A 24277-nucleotide genomic window follows, 5' to 3' on the forward strand; every position below is an offset into this window, starting at 1 on the left:
GATAATTCTGTACAATGTTTGCTGTTCACTTGCAGGATCTAATGAAGATGAACTAATGAAGGGCAGTCGGTTTCAAAGCATTGATTGTTTTCAAGAAAATGCGGCAGTCATTACATAAATTGAGAATATTCCGGTGCTCTTTCATTTTTCCTTTATACGACCTAAGCATCTTTTTCTTCAGGACCTTCTGTAGACGTAGATATCTTTTGAGAGTGATAAAAGGAAAAAGAAATCTGTCCATCTCCCTCTTTAGTGGAATTGCCTGTCCTCTCTTCTCCCTTGATGTGTCTACTTATTTATTTTCTTTAATGCCCAGGTCTTATCTCTCCAACGTCTTCACTCCGGGATTGATCAATATTTAATTTTCTCTGAGAGACTAGCGGTTAACACTAGTCTTTCTCTACGTGTCACTCTCATCAGCGCCTGTGTCTATGTGTGCTCGCTCAAAGACCTCCAGCCTTTTCAACCTTTAATATGACAGGCGCATAGCGATAATATTCCTAAAGAGAGCTGAGTTCAGGGATTGAATAACTCTGATGCCTTTCCGCACACTTACTTTAAGTCATTTGTGACCTTCGACCCTACTGTGTCAAGGGTCAGAGGTTTATCATGACCTTTAATGATCGGACATTCTCACGAGCAAGACTGTTTGTTATGTCCGATAATGAAGTTTTACTTATGGGGGGTAATAGAAGTTCACTGATGGTTTTATTAGTGGTTTTGGCTTATTCAGATGAGATGACAGTGTTCAGTGGCTGTTGACCTTTGCTTCTTCTAGGAAAAATATAGTATTGACCTCTAACCTTTTAGGCTATTAAATAGAAGCTGTCACAAAAAAGATGGGCCACTCGTACAAGAGTTATGGTATGTTCAATTTTTTTACGATGAGTTTTTTTTTGTTTTGTTAGAATGATGTTAAAGTGGATGCGCTCTTTGTATGGTTTTGATTAATAGATTGATCTAGTCTAATTTTGAAATCTGTAGTTTGGAAGTAGAATTTGTAATATGAATTTTGATTTTGAAATTGAAATTATTTAAGATTGAACTCAAATTATGCAGTGCACTGACTTATAAAACATTCATGGAGAACTGAAAGTCATGAAAAGTCATTCCTCAAAAAATATACTGTTATAAAAACAATAAAAAGAAAGATAGATTTCAGATAAACTTCTCTCAGCATATTCTTAGATGATGCTGCTCTGTCAGATAAAGCCATCTCCACTATGCCTTCTTTATGACGTTGTATCATATTTCCTGTCACATCTGGTCTCTTTATTAAATAACAGCCACGTCTTCATGTGGTCGTAGGTCACATAGTGCGGTTCCAATCCTCTCCGCTTCTTGAAGGCGCAGTGATCTTGGTTTATGATTACAGCTTTTCTTCCTGTACTGTTGAAATGATTGATAGAGTGTATTAAAGGCTCTCCCCTGTGTCGTAAAACAGTTCCCTGCTAGTCTCCTGAAGGCATTTCCCCACCACCTGAGTTACACTTGTGTGTGTGTATGTGAGCGAGCGTGTGTGTGTGTGCTCTTGAGGGCATCATTTAGCACTGTCAGGTTGATAGAAGACTGGCTAATTAGTCATATCACATTGAAATGTCATAAACAAGAGTTCTAGCTGTGCTCGGATGTGTCTAAGTGTAAAGAAAGCAGATTTAATCAAGGTTGCAAAGGAATTTAAAGGCATGATTTGCAGGGATGGTTATGATCTTTCAGAGATAAACAATAGGGTAAAGAAGTCTGAGACAGAAAAATACGATTTAAATTATTACATTTATTTCTAATGCATTGCTGTATGCACAGCTACAGTAGATCTAAGGTTGAATTATAAAAGGATTAGTTCACTTCAGAATTAATATTTTATGATAATTTACTCACCCCCATGTCATCCAAGAAGTTTGTCTTTCTTTCTTCAGTTGAAAAGAAATTAAGATTTTTGAGGAAAACATTCCAGGATTTTTCTCCATATAGTGGATTTCACTGGGTTCAGTGGTTTTAAGATTTCTCGTCGAGGTGAAAAGTCGTCTCGTGATTGCCATGACAGAGTGGTTAGGATGATTAGGAAAGAATATGCCACCGTTACCTTTACATTACGCCTCCACTGTCTTTTTGCTTTGTATTTAAAAAAAAACCATTTAATTCAGTTGGATAACGGTCGCCACCGCTCCATATTTACAGAGTACGTGCAATCGCTGAAAGTGAAAGTAAACGCGAGAGTCTAAAGAGACTGAAATCATACAGAAGAGAAGTCAGTCAGTCGAGTTTGTGGCAAAACCTTTTACAGATCTCGAGTATTGTTGTCTTTTACTGCAGATGAAAATTCATACTCAGAAAGTAGAACTGAAATGACATTCATTACAAGATGATTAGTTAAAACATTTCAAATACACCTGCAGAATATTTTTTCTAGTCATGTATTTCGCCATTGAGGATTTCTTAAAAATAGTGTGTAAAAATCTTGTCTCGTGAACTCAATCTCGAGTCTCGTCTCGTCTCGTCTCGTCTCATCTCATGAGATACCTATCTCATCACACCCCTAGTTAATTCTGAAGTGAATTAATCCTTTAACATGATTTTAAGAAAGTTTTAGTATTTGGTTTTGTGTCTCTTTTGCTTTAAGCACTAAAGCTGCATGAGCTCTCCACAAGATTGAATCCATATGAATCGAGCGGTTTAGACCAAATTTTCTGAAGAGACTCGAGACTTTTTGAGCTTCCGGAAGAGGTTTGTTCTTAGGTTAGGTTGAACTTCTGTTTATGTTTGCTGATCAAGGTTTATATGTGACTAAATGGCTAAATTAAATCTGTTTATCATAACAAGCGGTCAAGTTTCTTTCGACAATTTGGACTAAACCATTTGATTCATATGGATTAGTTTTCTGATCTCTTTATGAACTTCTTGAAGCATCAAAGTTTCAGCTGTAAAGGCAGTCTTTGGAAGGAGATCTGACAGCATTCTGTCATCAAAAAGATCTTCATTTGTTGTTCTGAAGGCTTGGAACAACATGAGTACTTAATGACAGAATTTTCATTTTGTGTTGAACTAACCCTTTGAGCTGGAATTACTAGCAATTCTTTCTTTCTTTCTTTCTTTCTTTCTTTCTTTCTTTCTTTCTTTCTTTCTTTCTTTCTTTCTTTCTTTCTTTCTTTCTTTCTTTCTTTCTTTCTTTCTTTCTTTCTTTCTTTCTTTCTTTCTTTCTTTCTTTCTTTCTTTCTTTCTTTCTTTCTCACCAGCCATAATATTAAAAAAAAAAACTATAGTCACAGCTCTTTAAAGATTATTTGACAATTGAGAGCAAAAAGTTGCATGTCACAAAACCACACATTTTTCACAACAAAACGTTCGTTCACTTGTTGTGTAGGTGGCTCTGGTGCGCTGGACTGAGAGTGTGGGTTTGACTTTGGTGAACAGAGACCTGACATCCCTCCAGCTGAAGACCCCAGCCGGACACATCTTGACCTATTACATCCTCCAGATATTCCCCTTCACCTCAGAGAGCAAGCGCATGGGCATCATTGTCAGGGTACGTCACACTACAGCACTATGTGTCTATGTATCGAAATGACATATTTATTTCAATTCAAACTTTATAAAAAACATGTGGTGAGAATATAAATTTAAAAATATGTGTGTGTATTTGAACATGTTCCCTTTTGTAGCCTGATTATGTGTCCTGGCTAGCTGTTTGTGTGTATACTGTATACTTCAGGACTCTGTACTTGAGCATTTCTGTGAGTGTGTTGTGTTTGTTTTCTGGTTTGTTTGTCGGTTACAGTTCATGCATAAGAGTATTGATGACTAAGTTTTTGATATGTTTGTGTGGGAGAAAATTATCTCTGTTTGACTTCTTTTTCAGTGATAACTTTAGGGGTCTAGGCACCATCAGTGTAGTCGTGTGCTCTACAGTTGAACATGCTAATGATGTAGACATATTTGGATATGTTTTAATTGTTCTCTTTTGAATTGATTATGTTTCAGGAGGAGGCTACTGGCGACATTACGTTTTACATGAAAGGGGCAGATGTTGCTATGGCGAGCATTGTACAGTACAATGATTGGCTGGAGGAGGAGGTAAGAATGCATGAACCATTGTTGATAGAGAAAATCGGCATTCTGCTTTTTCATGTGGGCTGGTGAGCATATGAATAAACCTAATTGTCTGTTTCTGTGACCCTTCTTGTTTTTGTTTGTTTATTTGCATATTTAATTGTTTTTGTGTCCGATTCATAATCTATCTTTGCTCGCACACACACACACAATTGAATGCAATCAAAATAAATAAAGTACCTTTGTATTTGTTCCTCAAATGTAATTTATACACAAACACACACACACGTGCACACACACACAAAGAAAAATGTCAGATCTTACAAATTTGGATGTATGGGTGACTGGTGCTAGTTGTCTAATTCTTCAGCTAAATTTAAACCGTAATGACACAAAATTACAAAGCTATAAAAATGTAAACAGGAATACAAAAATATTTCATTTTGAGTTACACTGCAGTAAGACTTTTTCTAAAGAGAGTTTATTCAGCAAGGATGCTTTAAATTGATCAAAAGTGACCGTAAAAATTAGGAAAGAAATCTATCACGGTTTCCACAAAAATATTAAGCAGCACAACTGTTTTCAACATAATAATAAATGTTTCTTAAGCAGCAAATCGGCATATTAGAATGATTTCTGAAGGATCATGTGACACTGAAGACTGGAGTAATGATGCTGAAAATTCAGATTTGCCATCACAAAAATAAAGCGCATTTTAAAATGTATTCAAATATAAAACAGTTATTTAAATAGTAATAATATTTCACAATATTAATCTTTTTTACTGTATTTTCGATCAAATAAATGCAGCTGTGGTGAGCATTAGAAAATCTCTATGAACGGTAGTATCATACAGATGAAGTGCCATCTGAAATTTTCTTCTAAAATGAGCGTTTTTATTAGGTTCCTATGTTTAGGTTCAGTAATTTCACTTTAATGGCAATCAATAAGTCCTTTTCATTGCCGTTAAAGTGAAATAACTGAACATAAACATTGGAGTCTGATAAAAAATTAACATTTTAGAAGATAATTTCAGATGGCACTTAGTTTTTGCAATGGAACTCTTCATATATATTCTAAGTTATAAAATGATAGTATAAACAAGTGTGTGTATATATATATATATATATATATATATATATATATATATATATATATATATATATATATATATATATATATATATATATATATATATAGATATAGAGATATAGAGATATATATATAGATATAGAGATATATATATATATATATATATATATATATATATATATATAGATATAGATATAGATATATAGATATAGATATATATATATATATATATATATATATATATATATATATATATATATATATATATAGATATATATATATAGATATATATATATATATATATATATATATATATATAGATATAGATATAGATAGATATAGATATAGATAGATATAGATATAGATATATATATATATATATATATATATATATATATAGATATATATATAGATATAGATATAGATATACAGCTATGGAAAAAATTAAGAGACCACTTAACATTGATTTCTGAACTTGGAGTGGTCTCTTAATTTTTTCCATAGCTATATATATATATAATGTCAACTTGTGTTTACTAGCCCCAGTTCCCCCTATGTCTGTAATTCAAACGCACTTCCTCGGTAGCTACCTGGTGTGGCGGCAATGTTTGTTGTGTTGAATCCCTTGTATGAGTGACTTTATGAACAAATCCCTGTTGAATTAAGAATCAACACATATGATAAGGTACCACTAAGCATAACAAACAGCTCAGCCTGTCCTAGCCTTTGTGATCAAGGACAATCAGCTCAGCCCATCATCACACATGCGTTTCTCGCTTTGATGATTACAATTTGTATTGGCAATATTCAGTCGATGAGGGGTGGAGATCAGGCTTATTAATTAATGAATGACCTCAATAAAGGCGTATGACTGGGAGCATCATGTCATAATCCTCATCGCCCTGTTCACAATATGCTATGTGTGTGTGTTAGACGCCTTTATGAGGACAGGTCAATAAGTAATCACTGCATCACTTTCGCCAGTTGCATTTTCATATCAAAAATAAACCGCTGTCCCACATATTTTACAGTGTGGTCAAAGATTCCCACAGGCTCTGTTGTATTTTTCACAATTGATCCTTCCTGTGTGTGTGTGTTTGCATATGTCTATTTGTGTGACAGTGTTTTGATGTTTCCTGTAAATACAATTGTGTTAAAAGCATTGTTTATATCTTTGTTCCAATGCTTTCTGTATACCAATTGAGTGCATTGTCTCACACAACGTGGCTGTAGCAGATGTAACTGTAGTTGTGTGTTGCATTATTTTGTCTCAGTGTGGGAACATGGCCAGAGAGGGCCTCCGGACGCTGGTGGTGGCTAAGAAATCACTGACTGAAGAGCAATACCAGGACTTTGAGGTAAGATATAGACCAGCTTTGCTTCTACCCTCAGTAAGTTAAGTAAATTGATATATAGGTTATATATCTTTCAGCTTTTTAGTATTAAAGGGTTAGTTCACCCAAAAATAAAAAAATGTCATTAATTACTCACCCTCATGTCGTTCTACACCCGTAAGAGCTTAATTCATCTTCGAACACAAATTAAGATATTTTTAATGAAATCTGATAGTTCAGTGAGGCCTCTATTGCCAGCAAGTTAATTTACACTTTCAGTGTCCAGAAAGGTACTAAAAACATATTTAAAACAGTTCATGTGACTACAGTGGTCCAACCTTAATATCATAAAGTGACGAGAATACTTTTTGTGTGCCAAAATAACGACTTTTAAACAATATCTAGTGATGGCCGATTTCAAAACACTGCTTTGAATCTTTTTGTTTCGAATCAGTGTTTCGGATCACGTGTCAAACTGCTGAAATCATGTGACTTTGGCGCTCTGAACCACTGATTCGAAAACAAAAGATTGACATAATAATAAATGACATAATTTTCATTTTTGGGTGAACTAACCCTTTAATGGATTTGCTCTGAAATAGATTCAAGTTGTAATTTTTGTAGGAGGAACCATCATTTCAAACAAACTTTCATTGTTGACATGTAGATACAAATTGTTCATGTAATAAATAAAATGCAGTAAAAGATGTTTTAAATGATCTAGGTATATTTTCCATATGTTTTTATCAAACACAAGGAAACATGTATTTAATCACTTTTATTAATTTTGATTTAATAAAAGTATATACGTACTGTTCAAAAGTCTGAGGTAAGATTTGTTCATTGTTTTTTAAAAATATTTTTTTTATGGTCACCCAGTCTGCATTTATTTGATCAAAAAAAAAAAAAAATAATACTGTGATATATTAGTACAACTATTTTCTATTTTTGTAATTATTTTAAAATAAGCTGAAAGGTATTCTTTGTGTAGAAAGTTCAAAAGAACAGCATTTATTTGAAATAGATCTTAAGGCATCTTAAGTTTTTTGGGGGTTTTTGTCTCCCAACCTCAAACTTTTGAACAGTAGTGTGCAGCATTTTTTACAGGACATTTTTATTAAATCCTTTTAATATATGAATAATGACACTTGGAGCCCTCTTTGAACAATTGTGTTGCTGTTGTAAACAACAAATCATTGAATCAGAGTTTGGAATTGATTCATTGGTCAGTTTAAATTGATTCATGCAAGCGACTCAAATCAAATTTACCAATGCTAAGCCATTTTTCTATTAAAGCAAGGCAAGTTTAAAATTCTTATAACTTAACACCAACTTTATCCATCTCTCTGTCTATTCAGAGTCGCTATAATCAGGCAAAGTTGAGTATCCATGATCGCTCTCTGAAGGTGGCGGCAGTGGTGGAGAGTCTGGAGAGAGAGATGGAGCTTTTGTGTCTCACTGGAGTGGAAGATCAGCTGCAGGCTGATGTCCGGCCCACACTGGAGCTCCTCCGCAATGCTGGAATAAAGGTACACATACAGTCAAACCAAAATTTATTTAGACACCTTGAACATTTCATTCATTATTACAGTTCACTATAGTTAAAAAAATGGTAATAAAATATGACAAGATCTCGGAGTTAAACTGTGTCAGAAAAAAATAATCTTAATTATGTCAGATAACACTTATGCAAAACATGGTCTGGTCAAAATGTCTGAATAAATTTTGGGTATAATATGTCAGTTTATTTTGCTATCCTCACTTGCATAAATGAACAATAGTGTCCTGCACCCACTAGTAAAAAAATATCTATAAAATTGTATCTAGTGTCTGAATAATTTTTGGTTTGACTGTACATTATATGGCCTAAAGTATGTGATCACCCAAACACTAGGCTCAAATGCATGTTGTGAATTTAAAGAATTTAAAGCCTGCTGTAACTGTACTGTACCTGCTGTGTCTGAAAAATCTTTACTGACTTTTATGAAGTAAATGTTAGAATAACATATATTGTTGGTAACATTTCAAGGTGAACACTTACTGGACTAAACCTACTTAGATTATCCATACATCAATTTTTAGAAAAATCTTATTAAAATGTAAGTATGAAATGTGATGCATCAGGCTTTTGAGGAACATCTCTCAGTCGTTATGGTATTGTATTGCATTTTATGTTTTATGTATAAGTGCAGTTCATTATTAGTTCATGTTAACTAATGTAGTTAACTAATGTTAACTAATGAACCTTATTGTAAAGTGTTACTGTAAATAGTTTGCTATACTGTTTGCTATCCCATTGACTGACTATCAGAATTTCATCTTTCTTAATATCATAAATATTGGAAACTGCACTAAAGTGCTTTTATTGTTGTTGTTGTTGTTGCTAAATTTGGGCTTCTGAATAAAATGTATACATTTTATTAAAAAAATTTAATAAAATTGAATATGAACTTAAATATGAGCTCCATATTCCCCTATATCATACCATAAAAGCCAGATGTATTAAATGTAATGCACTATATACTGTAATACTCAACAAAAAACACATATGCAAACTTTTTAATTATGATTTTATTTTTAATATTTATTTAGATGTTTAATGAAATGTTCCATTTAATTTTTTCCCCGATTATTTAATTTTTCAGCCTTAACAGGATTAATATTGACCCTTAGATTCTTCTTTTCATTTCAGATCTGGATGTTGACCGGAGACAAGCTGGAAACTGCTACATGTATCGCCAAAAGCTCCCATTTAGTGTCCAGAAGTCAAGACATCCATGTCTTCAAACCGGTAAGATGAGAACCACTGATCGTTTGGATTTTAAGTGGATTTAGAGTGAAACTTCCAAGGGGGTTTATGCTTTGTTTAAACTTTTAGTCCGAATCTGAATTTTATGCATATACAATTGGAATCCAATCATATTTAGCAAGTGTGAACGGCAAAAAAAATCACAAGAAATCTGATTTTTACAAATCTGTTACAAATCAAGCTACATTCATATGTGGTTTGAAATTCTATTTAAATATCATTTCTGGAAATCTGTTTCAGTTTGACTGCTCTGATTAGATATCACAAAGCACTTTCACGTATTACGTTCACGTATGTCACTTTCTCACGCCACGTAAAATGTAAACGTCAGATGTCATTGCAGAAACAGGTTGTGTTGTGTTGTTGTCAATATGCAGGTCACACAGAAATTTAGACCTATAATATAATGGAGACCTCTCTGTGGTCCAGCGACGAGACCAAAGAGACAAATTATTCACAAGACAAATTAGATCTGAACAGTTACGAGACACAGTTTAGACCAGGGGTGTCAAATTTAGTTTCTGGAGGACCACTGTCCTGCAGAGTTTAGCACCAACCCTAGTTAAACACACCTGAACCAGCTAATCAATGTCTTCAGAATTACTAGAAACTTCCAGGCAGGTGTTTTGGATTTGGTTGGAGCTATACTCGGCAGGACAGTGGCCCTTCAGGAGCGGAGTTTGACTCATGTGGTGTGGACAGTCAATAATTTAGGCTACGTTCAGACTGCAGACAAAAGTGGCCCAAATTTGCTCACATGTGACTCAGATCTTTTTTTCTTCTTTTTTTTTCATTACAGTGTGAACAGAACAAACCACATGAAATCTGATTTTAGGCCACTTCCATATGTGGTACTAAATCAGATCCAGGTTGGATGCTTTGCAAAGTCTGAACGGTCATATCGGAGTTCTTGTGACTTTTATGTCACTCTAAATAGACATGCGCCACAATTATGCGCCGTTGGGCTTCACTCCAAAGATTTTACATACCGATAGTTCTTTGGTCACTTGGTTAATATGAAGGAAGTTGTGACTGTAGTCAGTGGAGGGACAGTGAGGTCCAATCATCTTGACAGCTCTATACAAGCAAAACATGAGGGAAATCTATAAAAACTAGAAAGACTTTGCACTCTTTCTCCTTATCCTCATCTTCATCCTCCTTACTGCAGCACATCAGCTTATAAATGAACACATAAATGTTGACTTCATTAACTGCTGTGTTTACTTCCATATGACAGCATGCTGTGTGCCTTCTTGTTATTTTGTGCATGTGGGCCAATTCGGGACCATAATCAGTTCACACTTGAATCTGATATTGAAATGTGATCAGATTCCAATCAGATACACAGTTAAATGGCTTTGGACTTACAGTCTGAACATGGCTTTAGTAAAAGGACGTGTTTTATGTTTTATGTTGGTAGGTGTCCAGTAGGGGCGAGGCTCATCTGGAGCTGAACGCCTTCAGGAGGAAACATGACTGCGCACTGGTCATATCAGGAGACTCTCTGGAGGTAAAACACCTGAAATGTTTTATATATTCAACACAATCATGTATAATCAGGATTGATATTCTCACACTGATTATTTCTCTCTATGTGTGGCCCATCAGGTCTGCCTGCGTTACTACGAGCATGAATTTGTGGAGCTGGCGTGTCAGTGCCCCGCTGTGGTTTGCTGTCGCTGCTCTCCCACGCAGAAAGCTCAAATCGTTCGATTGTTACAGCAACATACAGCCAACAGAACATGTGCCATAGGTCAGTGTTCTCCGCTTCTCTCCTCAGTCTGTTGAGCTTTAAGTCCCGTCATCTAGTAGCTGAGACAAAACCCACTTAAACTGAGCTCTCTCCAAGCACATGAATCTTTGAGAGCGGTAAAGATGACTGTCTTCACAGTGTCTTCTCATGTTTTCCCGCTATCATCTTTCTTATCTCTGTGCTCAGGCGATGGAGGAAATGATGTCAGCATGATCCAAGCAGCAGACTGTGGTATCGGTATTGAAGGGAAGGTGAGGTATTTCTCATTAACTTAGATCATCTTTTCCTGTTGCTGTAACTTTTAATTCATATTTAATGAATCCCATTTTCCCCTCCAAATACATTATCATTACCTTAATGATTTGTCTAGGTATTTTACTTTTTTGTGTACAATTCCTTTTGCTCTCATTGGTGATATCTTATATTGATAATGCTTGTTAGATGAAATGTCATGTTGTTTTAATGGTAACACTTTACAGTAAGGTTCATTAGTTAACTACATTAGTTAACATGAACTAATAATGAACTGCACTTATACAGCATTTGTCAATCTTTGTTAATGTTAATTTCAACATTTACTAATACATTATTAAAAGCTTGTTAACATTAGTTAAAGCACTATGAACTAACATGAACAAACAATGAACAACTGTATTTTCATTAACTAACATTATTAAAGATTAGTAAATACAGTAACAAATGTATTGCATATAGTTAGTTCATGTTAGTTAATATGGTTAATACGGTTAGTTCATGCTAGTTAATATGAACTAATGTTTAATTAATGAACTTTATTGTAAAGTGTTACCGTTTAAGGATTAATTTTAATATTGATATAAAATAAGAATGTGTTTTATATATATATATATATATATATATATATATATATATATATATATATATATATATATATATATACATATACATATATATATATATATACATACATACATATACACATATATATATATACATATACACATATATATATATACATATACACATATATATATATACATATACACATATATATATATATATACATATACACATATATATATATATATACACATATATATATATACATATACACATATATATATATACATATACACATATATATATATATATATACACATATATATATATACATATACACATATATATATATACATATACACATATATATATATATATATATATATATATATATATATATATATATGTATATGTATGTATGTATGTATATGTATATATATATATATATGTATATATATATATATATGTATATATTTATGTATATATATATATATATATATTATGTATGTATGTATGTATGTATGTATGTATGTATATGTGTATGTGTATGTGTGTATGTATGTATATATGTATGTATATATGTATGTATATATATGTGTGTATGTATGTGTAATTTAAAAAAATAAAAAATAAATGTTATGTCACAATGTAAAAATGTAATAAAAAATGTCATAATACAAAACCTTTTAGTTGTCCTAAAAAAAACCATAATTTTTAAGGGACAAGTACCAAGGTGCATAGGCACATATTATATCCGTTAGCTGCCACCACCTTCTTCCTCTTCCACTTCCTCCTCCTCCTCTTCCGCCATAGAAGTAAATTGCAGCCCATAGAACCACTTGTGGGGAAAGTTGAAATTTGGTGCACAGATAGAGGACAGTCTGAACTGTTGCCATAGCAAAAGTCTCTAACTCAAACCCTCTAAACAAAGTTGCACTAATGTTTATGCTAATATCTTTTGAACCAAAAGGGTTAGAAACAAAATTTCCCAGTGATTACTTGGCTCAAGAAGATTCAGATGCACACTATGCCGATTTTTCTGACATTTTGAATTTTACGAAAAACCTATTTTTCAGACTCCTCCTAGATTGTTGCTCCAATTGCCACGAAAATTTAATCATATCGTCTTCAGACCGTGGTGACAAAAATTTATGGAATTCAAGTTGATTTGTCAAACCACTTATGAATAATGCGCAAATGAATTTGACGAAGAGCACACCAAAGTGGACGTGAGGCTATATCTCCGCAACACTTTAGCATATTTAGACCAAACTTGATGTGTGTTATGACAACCATGAACTAAGGGCACCTGCACAGTTTTGGCACAGTGCCACCTAGTGGTCCGAAGATATGGAAATTTATTTTTTAAATTTACTTTATTTTTTTGCTATTTTTGCTTATAACATCTTAATAACTAAAATCATCTAAAATGTCTTTAAATGCTCATTGTTGAAGTTGGTCTGATGCTCCCAGCCATGCTTACATAACTCATGCCTTTTTTGTGCCTGGCCCTTCAATTGCTGCTTGCAGCTATATTTTTTACTATTATTTCTATTGATTTTGAGGTAAAATATGATCTGCATGTTCATGAAAGGTTTCATGACATTCATCCATTAATAGTTTTAGAAAACATTTACTGAGAAATGTTTATATACAGTAAATTGAATCATTGTTTCTACCTAGCCTAAATAAAATGTATTTATTTAATAAATAATGATAAAAAACAGTGACAATATACTGTTTCAGACTCTGTGTGATGAGTTCACAGAAGTGTATCAAGTCATTTTAAAACTAAACTTGTGTTTCAGGAGGGCAAGCAAGCATCTCTGGCGGCAGATTTCTCCATTACCCAGTTCAAGCACATCGGCAGACTGCTAATGGTACATGGCCGCAACAGCTACAAACGTTCAGCAGCTCTTGGCCAGTTTGTCATGCACCGTGGCATGATCATCTCCACCATGCAGGTAACACACAGAGACAAGTAGAGCCTCATGTATATTTCCATTTCTGTAGTCATATACTGTTCACAGAAGTAGCCAGAGTCAGTACAGTACATTGGTTTGCTCTCAGCAGCAAGAGCACCACACTTATGTTGCTGCAGTGCAGCCTCTTGATTTGAAGTGCTGACATCTAGATTTGAATTTGTTTCCTCTCAGGCTGTGTTTTCCTCTATTTTCTACTTTGCATCTGTTCCTCTGTACCAAGGTTTCCTCATGGTGGGGTAAGTAAAGGCTGCACACCATTTTTGGACATCATAGTTGCCATTTTAACATGATGTGTCACATTTCCTAACATTGTGCTTATTTATTGCCAGTTATGCCACCATCTACACTATGTTCCCTGTCTTTTCTCTGGTGCTGGATCAGGATGTAAAGCCTGAAATGGCTCTGCTGTATCCTGAGCTCTATAAAGACCTCACCAAGGTAACAACCTATCAGACCTTGTAACAGCAATGATCAGAACTAACCATCAGCTCAAATATCTGCATGATACACATGATATAAGTTACAGGAATGAAGGCATGAGTTTGTGTTTGCTGCATGACAGTGGTGCTGACTTTGGTTTTCCCTCCACTAGGGCCGCTCCCTGTCCTTTAAGACCTTCCTGATTTGGGTTTTGATAAGTGTATATCAAGGTAAATGGATGATCGGTGTTGTTTTATTTTTTTTTTTTTACTTTAAACAGCAACTCACCAATAACCTTTACTCTCGTCTGATGTTTTATTTTGGCATGATTTTTGTATCATAGCTGAACGAATGTGAAAATTGACTGTCAGTGCAGTGAACTTCCACATAAAGTGGGGATTTTTAAGTGGGGTTTAAAAATGAAAATACATCGACTAGGAAATGTAATAGTCAATTATAATAACAATAATATAATATTGTGATGATACAATTAAATATCAGTATGTTGCAGTTCTTTTTCGCACTGTACTTCATCGATACTTCAGGTCTTTATATTATTAATTTTATTTATTTATGTGTCTTTTCTACAGTTCAATAAAGAAACAGGTCATAAATTACATTTTTAAACATTAAAAAAAGAAAACAATTAAATATAATAGTTATTTTAAATTGTAATAATATTGCACAGTATTACTGTTTTTATAGGATACTAATAAAATAAATGCGACCGTGGTAAGCGTAAGAGACTCTTTTTAAAAAAAAAAAACATTTAAAAAATCCAATTGATTCAAATCTGACCAAATCATTACTAAATTTCCTGTTTTTATGATATTTCATGCATTCATCAAGAATAGTAATGGTATTGAAACGATCCAAGAAAATGAACAAACCTGGTGGTGGTTAATGGTGAAGTATGTAATTTCTGCAATACCAGATAAACCAAATGAAATGGAAATATTTGTTTTTAAACAAATCCTTCATTTATTAGACAGACAGCAAACATACGGGGCTCAATACTGCTTCGTCTTTTTATAGTAAAAACAGAGTTTATAGTTTTCTCTGAGTATTATGCTGGTATAATACTTTAGAAAATATTTTAACATCGAAAAGGTTTTCCATTTAGGTTGGAATCCCAGGAGGAGTGATGCATGAGCTACCACCATTGTGCCTTGGTTGTTCCAGGTGGATTATTTCAGGACAAAAATTCACTGAACAAACGTAAGGGAAATGAAAACTTTAAAACAGCTCTTCCAATCTGAGATAACATGACATATATAAACTAACCATAAACTGATATTTTCTCTACAAATAAATCCGTAAACGTTTCATCAAAGAAATAAACATTGAAGAGCAATGTAACATGTCTCCCGCGAATTCAGCCGAGCTCTTTTCATGAATGTGATTTTCGGACCGTCGCCAGCTCTCACGCGCACACGGCTGCATTATCCGCACTGTAAATCGATCCGCGCAGCGAGCAAGAGAGATCAGTGTCTCCGTCTGACAGCTCCTGCTTTTTAATTAAACCTTAATACAGAGAGACAAGAACAACAGGGAAATATGAGCAAAGATTTCATTTAGTCCAGAGAGTAACCCTGAGGAATGTTCGCCGTATGAAGAGAGGCAATTATGTGATCAGTTAGAGGCCATTAGGCTGGATTGCAGTGGCGTTTATGATTAAAATGAAAGCAGAGACGGTTACAGTAGGCTGAGGAGCCGAGTGAGCGTGGAGCCTCGTGAGCAAGGGTCAGGGCTCGACGCGCTCATGTGTGAATCGGGATCAGACCATGAGCGAGGGTCAAGAAATCACGGAAGAAACTTGTTCTTGATGGACATTAGTAAACCTTATGGATTTGTCAGGATCTTTGAGAGATCTTCTTTTTTATCATTAGTTATTGCCTTGTTTCATTTAATAATGTGTTTTAATGCACACGTATTTCTACTATAACACTAAACTGACAGCTTAGCAACATCTCAGTCCTTGATAGTTCAACTCAAACACATCTTCTGTTTGTCCACCAGGGGGCATCCTGATGTACGGGGCCCTGGTGCTGTTCGATCAGGAGTTTGTGCATGTGGTGGCAATCTCTTTCACTGCTCTGATCCTGACGGAGCTGCTGATGGTGGCGTTGACTATCCGCACCTGGCACTGGCTCATGGTTGTAGCCGAACTTATAAGTCTAGGCTGCTATCTTGCATCCCTTGCCTTCTTAAATGAATACTTTGGTAAGAACTGACAACAGTGCAACACATTTTTCAAATATTCTTTTTTTTTTTTTTTTTTTTTTTTTTTTTTTTTTTTCATTTTTAATATTATTGTTTATTTATTCATTAATTCATTCATTTTTTGTTTATATTATTTTTAATATTATTTATTTTTTTCCTATCTACATATTGTTTTTATTTACTTTTTAATATTTTAATTATTTTAATTTATAAAAGTAAATTCAAACAACAAATTAAAAATAAATGAATATGAATATTATTATTATCTATCCATCAATCTATCTGTATCTATTCACTTATTGATTTACTTTTGATAAGATTATTTTCAATATATTTTTTATTTATTTTTTACCTCTAAATATTCTGTATTTACTTTGTTTACTTTTGTTTACTTCTTATTTTTTGAATATTATCTGTCTATCTGTCTGTCAGTCTGTCCTTCTATCTATCTATCTATCTATCTATCTATCTATCTATCTATCTATCTATCTATCTATCTATCTATCTATCTATCTATCTATCTATCTATCTATCTATCTATCTATCTATCTGTCTGTCTGTCTGTCTGTCTGTTTATCTGTCTATCTATCTGTCTATCTACAGTATCTATCTCACTTCACCTTTAATGATACTTCACCTATCTATCTATCTATCTATCTATCTATCTATCTATCTATCTATCTATCTATCTATCTATCTATCTATCTATCTATCTATATCTGTCTGTCTGTCTGTCTGTCTATCTATCGTTCTGTCAGTCCGTCTATCGTTCTGTCTGTATCTGTCTATCTGTCTGTCTGTAGTTCTATCTATCTATCTATCTATCTATCTATCTATCTATCTATCTATCTATCTATCTATCTATCTATCTATCTATCTATCTATCTATCTATCTATCTATCTATATCTGTCTGTCTGTCTGTCTGTCTCTGTCTGTCTGTCTGTGTCTGTCTGTCTATCTATCTATCTATCTATCTATCGTTCTGTCAGTCTGTCTATCTATCTATCTATCTATCTATCTATCTATCTATCGTTCTGTCAGTCTGTCTATCTATCTATCTATCTATCTATCTATCTATCTATCTATCGTTCTGTCAGTCTGTCTATCTATCTATCTATCTATCTATCGTTCTGTCAGTCTGTCCATCTATCTATCTATCTATCTATCTATCTATCTATCTATCTGTCTGTCTGTCTGTCTGTCTGTCTGTCTGTCTGTCTGTCTGTCTGTCTGTCTGTCTGTCTGTCTATCTATCTATCTATCGTTCTGTCAGTCTGTCTATCTATCTATCTATCTATCTATCTATCTATCTATCTATCTATCTATCTATCTATCTATCTATCGTTCTGTCAGTCTGTCTATCTATCTATCTATCTATCTATCTATCTATCGTTCTGTCAGTCTGTCCATCTATCTATCTATCTATCTATCTATCTATCTATCTATCTATCTATCTATCTATCTATCTGTCTGTCTGTCTGTCTGTCTGTCTGTCTGTCTGTTTGTTTATCCGTCTATCTATCTATCTATCTATCTATCTATCTATCTATCTATCTATCTATCTATCTATCTATCTATCTATCTATCTATCTATCTATCTATCTATCTATCTATCTATCTATCTGTCTGTCTGTCTGTCTGTCTGTCTGTCTGTCTGTCTGTCCTTCCATCTATCTATGTATCTATCTATCTATGTATCTATGTATCTATCTATCTATGTATCTATCTATCTATGTATCTATGTATCTATCTATCTGTCTGTCTGTCTGTCTGTCTGTCTGTCTGTCTGTCTGTCTGTCTGTCTGTCTGTCTGTCTGTCTGTCTGTCTATCTATCTATCTATCTATCTGTCAGTCTGTCCTTCCATCTATCTATGTATCTATGTATCTATCTATCTATCTATCTATCTATCTATCTGTCAGTCTGTCCTTCCATCTATCTATGTATCTATGTATCTATGTATCTATCTATCTATCTATCTATCTATCTATCTATCTATCTATCTATCTATCTATCTGTCTGTCTGTCTGTCTGTCTGTCTGTCTGTCTGTCTGTCTGTCTGTCTGTTTATCCGTCTATCTATCTATTTATCTATCTGTCTATCTGTCTATCTACAGTATCTATCTCACTTCACCTTTAACGATATGGTCCACTGACCTATAGACTCCGGTTTCAGTGTTTTAACCAAACACACATATTAGTTCAAAGTAATAAAAACTCACTGTAACCACAACTTTTAAGCTCTTTCTTCTTCTTTCTCTCCATCTCTGTTTTGTGACTGTGCTTTAGGCATAGGTCGTGTGACCTTAGGAGCTTTCCTGGGTAGGTTTGTCTTTCCCCTGTGTTCTCTCTGTTGTTTCACCAGCTATCATTTCCTGCCTCCACAAACATGTCCGTTCTCCTCCCTCGGGTTTCACTCTCGTTTGGTGTGGGCCCCTGGATGAGAAGGAGCCATTCAAATGTGCCGTAACCCTGTGATTACTCATTTTTCAGAACATTCCATCGTTGCAGTGCATCCCATCCACTTCATCTACAGTCCTCTTTTTTTATAATATGTGAAAAAGGCGCTAATGTACGCCTTGATGATATAAACGAACATGAAGACACTTTGACCCTGATGTTGTTTTTCTTCATATGTTTTGTTTGTCTTCAGATCTTTCATTTATCACAACACGGGTGTTCTTGTGGAAGGTGTGCGTCATCACGCTGGTCAGCTGTTTGCCACTCTACATCATCAAATACCTGAAGCGGAAATTCTCCCCTCCCAGTTATTCCAAACTTTCCTCCTGAGCTTTCCATACGTCACTGTGTCAAACGGCATGCAGACGTATTAGAAGCACATGAGACAGCTACATCAAACACTTTGAAATGGATCTGATCCTTTTTTTTATTATTATTGCTCGATGTTAGTTCACCCAAAAATGAACAGCCTGATATCATTTACTCACCTTAATGTTGTTCCAAACCTTTAAGACTTGCTGTGTTTTCTGTGGAACACAAAAGAAGTTTATCAGAATGTTCACGCTGCTCTTTTCCATACATTGGAAAAACTGTCATACTCCAAATATTGCACCTAAAACGCAGTATTAACTTTTGTGTCTGATCTTAAAGGAAACTCCTACCAGTTTGGAATGACATGAGGGTGAGTGAAAAAATGACCAAATTTTCATTTTTGCGTAAACTATCCCTTTAAGCATCAGCTAGGAATGCCCAGAAGTGCTTTATGATGCTGTTTATGTGTGCTTCATGAATCCTTATTCAGTGACGCAATGTGATTTTTTTGTTTATATGAACTTTGCCATTGGACTTATATGAGTGTTTCAGTGCTCATCACGTTCCTGCACTTAAAGAGGGTGGGACAGGATAAACCTGAGTAGTATTGAGTACTTGAAGAGGCTAAAGCACAAAAAATGAATAAGATAGAATAAAAGGGTTGTTTAGGGCACCCACACTGGAATGACGGTCCAAAAACTGTCACTTTTTACTTACCGTAAATGTATATGAAGGCAAAATCAGTTTTTTATCAAATGGTTAATGGATTTTTAACTTCTTTTTATTATTGGTGGTATATAATGATGTTCATAATTTAACAATACAGTTTAATCTATAATGAACGTAAAGTATTAATAGTATTACCATACCCATCATCACTTTTCCTTCTGATATTGGAATCTTTTGCATTATTAACTTTATTATTAATGAGATCTGGATGGGTGGGGCTTGGTAAATACCTGTGGTTGTGATTCAAGTGTTCTGATTGCATGAGTGTATATACTGAAGTTGAATTCGGGCAGCTCTGGTTTCCTGTTGTGCTGTGGCTGCTGCTGCCATATGATCCTGCTGCAAAACTGTGTAAATGTAAACCAGAGCACAGCGTGTGTTCTTACAGCGGGAACTATTTGTTCTGGGAACAACGGTCCTCTCAACCTGACATCCTAAATGACATTGTATAAACTTAACATTCACATTTTGACATTTGTCAAATCAAACTTGATTGATGCATGATTTGTAACGGCAAGACATTGAAACAAGAATGTATTTTGTTGGATTGGTGTTTTTTAAGATTGTAAGTGTTAGTATGCTGCTTAGAGATGCACTGAAATTTTTGCATTTCTTAAATCACTTATGGACCTTGCTCATCAGCAGTTGTTTTTTATAGACAGTGGCGCCTCACAATCAGCCATTTATTTTGGAACTTTTTTTTTTCCTTTTCCTTTTTTTTTGAGAACATTCACAGGAATAGTGCACATGCTTTGTCCCCTAATGACTGTGCTGACGGTGTGAAATTGGCTCTATAATGTGTAAGATCATCTTGCCTTATCTTTATAAAACAAGTCAGCTGGTATGAGGAATGAGTTTTATCATTCACTTTATTTTCTATACTGTGTGTATGAGTGTTTACAGTACTGAATGAGACAATGCCAAGCATCATGTGTGCCGTACGCTGTTCCTTTCTCGCTGTGCGTAATGGTGGATGTGCTTTGAAGACACTGAGTTGTACTTTACTCAGGAAAACCACTAACTGATTTCTTCTGCTGTGTATAAACCTTCAGTTAACCCTGTGACAGCCTAACAACAATAGCTTATTTATTATTTGAGTGTTTTGCTTTTGTTTCTCCTGCATTTTTTATTGACTGATACATAATGGAAAATGTGATGTTTTTTTTTTTTTTCTTTGGTGTTACTGCGACTGTGGGCTTATTATTAGTGTCATCAGGATGATGATTTCAGCAGTATATTTTACCATTTTAATGATTATTAATGTCTGATTAAAGAGCAATATGTTTCCAAGTGGTCTAGTGGGTGCTTCCTTTAAGAGGTTTGAATGTTTTCAGTGGTGTAGTAATACATATGTAATGCATCCATATTTAGTTGCACTTTTTATGTATAAAGTATACATTGGTGGTAAACTAATAAAGGCACAAACCCCATGTATTTTTTTTAAAGCAAAAACTATTAGATATGTAAAATAAACTTTTCTAGCATCAAATTTACAGTATGAAATGTCGCTAGTTTTAGTAATATCTAATTGGCTTGTAAAATTATTGAGATTAAAATCTTGATTTGACTTTATCAAGCTCAAAAATGACATATTTTAAGGTTTCAGGCCCCTTTTTTAACCATACTCATGGAAAGTTCAGTTCTGTGTGGAAATGATGTCAGAAACTATGACAAACATCCATGGAAGGGCGCAGTGAGAGTGAGTATAAGCTTGCGTTTCTGAAATCTTTATATTACAGCACTGCTTAACGTACCACACATTTATTTGTATGTGTTGCTTCTAACCACTAGAGGGCGGCATTTACACAGTATCACTGAAACCAAACTTTGGGCCCACATGGAAACTACATCTGCTGGTAAGATTGCTTTTTAACAATAAGCTTTCAGATTTGTGCAACCCCTGGTTTCTGTCCACATGTTAAAACAAAAGAAATTGCATTTACCATTGCGTGTAGTGTGTTTTGTCTGCTTTGTCGATTTTGCTCTTTATTTTGTTTTGCAGGATGTTAACATCCACCAGTTATATCTTATGTTATTGGAGCTTTTTTCTTGTTAACTACACCTCCGTGGTCTTTTTACAATGATTTTTCGGTTAGATATACATCACCAGTCAAACGTTTGGACATGTTTGACTGAATAATCTAAAATAAAATCTTTAATTCTTGAAATTAGCTTTGTAGACAAATGCAAATCCCACTGTATTATTGTTGTTATTATGAATAGGTTGGGTCTGGGGCCTGTTTCTATAAGGAGATTTAATCCACTCTGAGCAAAGACACAAGATGCATCACTCCTATTGTTTTGAACGGGAGAAATTGCAACGCACAATATGGCTGAATAAGTCCCGCCTTCTAAATAAGAGCCAGTCGCCATTGGTAAAATCTTTGCGTCACTGCAGCGGCCGTTAGAAGCTCCGGTTCCTGTAGAAACAGTCAGACGCGCGCCTCATGCGCATTAACTTGATCCAGCCTGAAAAATACAGTTTTTCGTCATGATTCAAGCTTATAGAAACAAATATTTATGAGACAGTTGTTGTCAGATTGCATAGGTGGCTTCAAATATGAAGTTTAATCAAGAGTTTGGCAAACGGCTTTGGAATTTTCCCAATTTAAAGAGATAGGAGCTGCACTTGCATGCGAGAGAGGCATTTCAAAGATGGCTGCCGAGTGAAATGACTTGTCTTAGGCTGAGGCCCTGGCTCCGTCCGAAAACCTAGGTAGCTGTCTTGCTGCCTCGCTGTCTTAAAAGAGAATGACTTGTACGTCAGCATTTGTGCATGAAGGTACCTCACGAATTTGATTTCGGACAGACTTCTGAGGCAGCGTTACAGTTTAATGATCTACAGCAATACAGCTTTGGTGAGAACTATAATATTTAATTATTACAGTAGTAATTTCTTGATAGAAATGATATCAAAATTGAAATATAAACCGTAGGGTGTCCCATTCCTCATTTAAAGGTGCTAAAGAGGATGTTTTGTTTTATACATTTTTGCAGAATTACTTGAAACTGTCTTTACTAACTGATAAAAGACTATTTATTAGGTGCACTGAAAGTATTAATATACATCATCTGTGCACGAGGTAGGGCCTTAAAAATATCAGCCAATTGTTTACGCGATCATCGGTCTCCGGTCTTCCTCCAATTCCGCACTTTCGTGACGTAATGCCGCTTTGACTGCTGGGTAAAGTCCTCTGCGTAGTTCACAAACTTGCGGGCTCAGCTGAAGTGTGCATCGAGGGCGCTCACAAGCACGCTTCAAATGATGGGACAGCCTACGGTCTAGTGGGCTTAATGGACATGCGCATGCAGCAGCCATTTAAGTCCACAAGACCGAAAGTGCATAGAATTGTGCTATTTGGGATTCAGCTTTAAAGGGACTTTGCTCTTAGATAAGCGTGTGGACCATGACTATGAAAAGCCATGATCAATGGAGCTCCGATACTACCATTCACCATGGCAACAGCACCCAACAAAAAGACATCTGCCTACTTCCGAGTCAATACAAGTTTAATTCATATCACTGTTATAATATCAGAGGTGAAAACTGGCAGAATAAGTTATTGAACCAATATTAACTTTCATGGTATAAATAAATAATAATAATTTGAGTGCATTTTTCTTATTTTGCAAATTATCTGCCAATGGGGTAACAAATTGCATACTTGCTTAGCGACAGAGGTGCTATTTACAGTAAGTGCAAATAGCTGTAGATGCTATTTACACTTAGTGAAAATAGTGATATATTCTATTTACCATGTAAAAGTAGCAGTTATTTGCAGTAAGTGAATAGTAATTATTCGTACATATACATACATACTATTTGCACCTCAGTATTGTTGTAAATTATCAGAATGCAATAATAACAGTAAATTATTTTTTTTAAATTATAAATATGTCTACGTTTATCATTATTAAACACTCGTTAAGGCACTTCCAATTTTAGAACATTTTCTTCATTTTTATTGAAATCACATGTCTTTCTGATGTGATATGTGATGGGAAAAGGGAGAAGAGCGAGCTCGTCACTCGAACCCGGATCAATCACATCACAAGTTAGATCATTTTTATGAACACACTGGTAGATAATTTTACTTAAGTAAAATGCACTTAATTTAGATTCACCTCAGGAAACAACATTGTATTATAGGTTTGGTATACCTTGAAATGGAAAACCAGAGTTTCCCTCATTTCAGGGTTAAAATACTCAGTTTTCACTTTACCTCCTTTCTGAAACGGGCCCCAGATAGTGAAGGAAAAGCATCTAACAAGTGTTCATATGAGCATCTCAGAT

The 24277-nt window shown here is 34.6% G+C and overlaps 1 protein-coding gene across 3 annotated transcripts in view; it reads left to right on the top strand.

Moving 5' to 3' along the window:
- atp9b (ATPase phospholipid transporting 9B) overlaps window positions 1-21788 on the top strand; it is a 56528-nt gene extending 34740 nt beyond the window's left edge. For 2 of the 3 annotated variants that reach the window (XM_067411223.1, XM_067411224.1), the window contains exons 16-29: window positions 3362-3523; window positions 3979-4071; window positions 6414-6497; window positions 7832-8002; window positions 9166-9264; window positions 10703-10792; window positions 10891-11035; window positions 11222-11286; window positions 13663-13818; window positions 14011-14075; window positions 14169-14277; window positions 14432-14489; window positions 16279-16482; window positions 19136-21788. In XM_067411223.1, the coding sequence (XP_067267324.1) occupies window positions 3362-3523; window positions 3979-4071; window positions 6414-6497; window positions 7832-8002; window positions 9166-9264; window positions 10703-10792; window positions 10891-11035; window positions 11222-11286; window positions 13663-13818; window positions 14011-14075; window positions 14169-14277; window positions 14432-14489; window positions 16279-16482; window positions 19136-19272 (1638 nt within the window). In that variant the 3' untranslated portion in view covers window positions 19273-21788. Of the gene's footprint in view, window positions 1-3361; window positions 3524-3978; window positions 4072-6413; window positions 6498-7831; window positions 8003-9165; window positions 9265-10702; window positions 10793-10890; window positions 11036-11221; window positions 11287-13662; window positions 13819-14010; window positions 14076-14168; window positions 14278-14431; window positions 14490-15382; window positions 16223-16278; window positions 16483-19135 lie in introns of those variants that run through there. The other variant, XM_067411225.1, reaches the window with a different exon arrangement.
- Window positions 21789-24277: the final 2489 nt, after the last annotated feature.

Source organism: Chanodichthys erythropterus, chromosome 15 (assembly GCF_024489055.1).
Source record: "Chanodichthys erythropterus isolate Z2021 chromosome 15, ASM2448905v1, whole genome shotgun sequence".
In the NCBI taxonomy this organism is placed as follows: Eukaryota; Metazoa; Chordata; class Actinopteri; order Cypriniformes; family Xenocyprididae; genus Chanodichthys; species Chanodichthys erythropterus.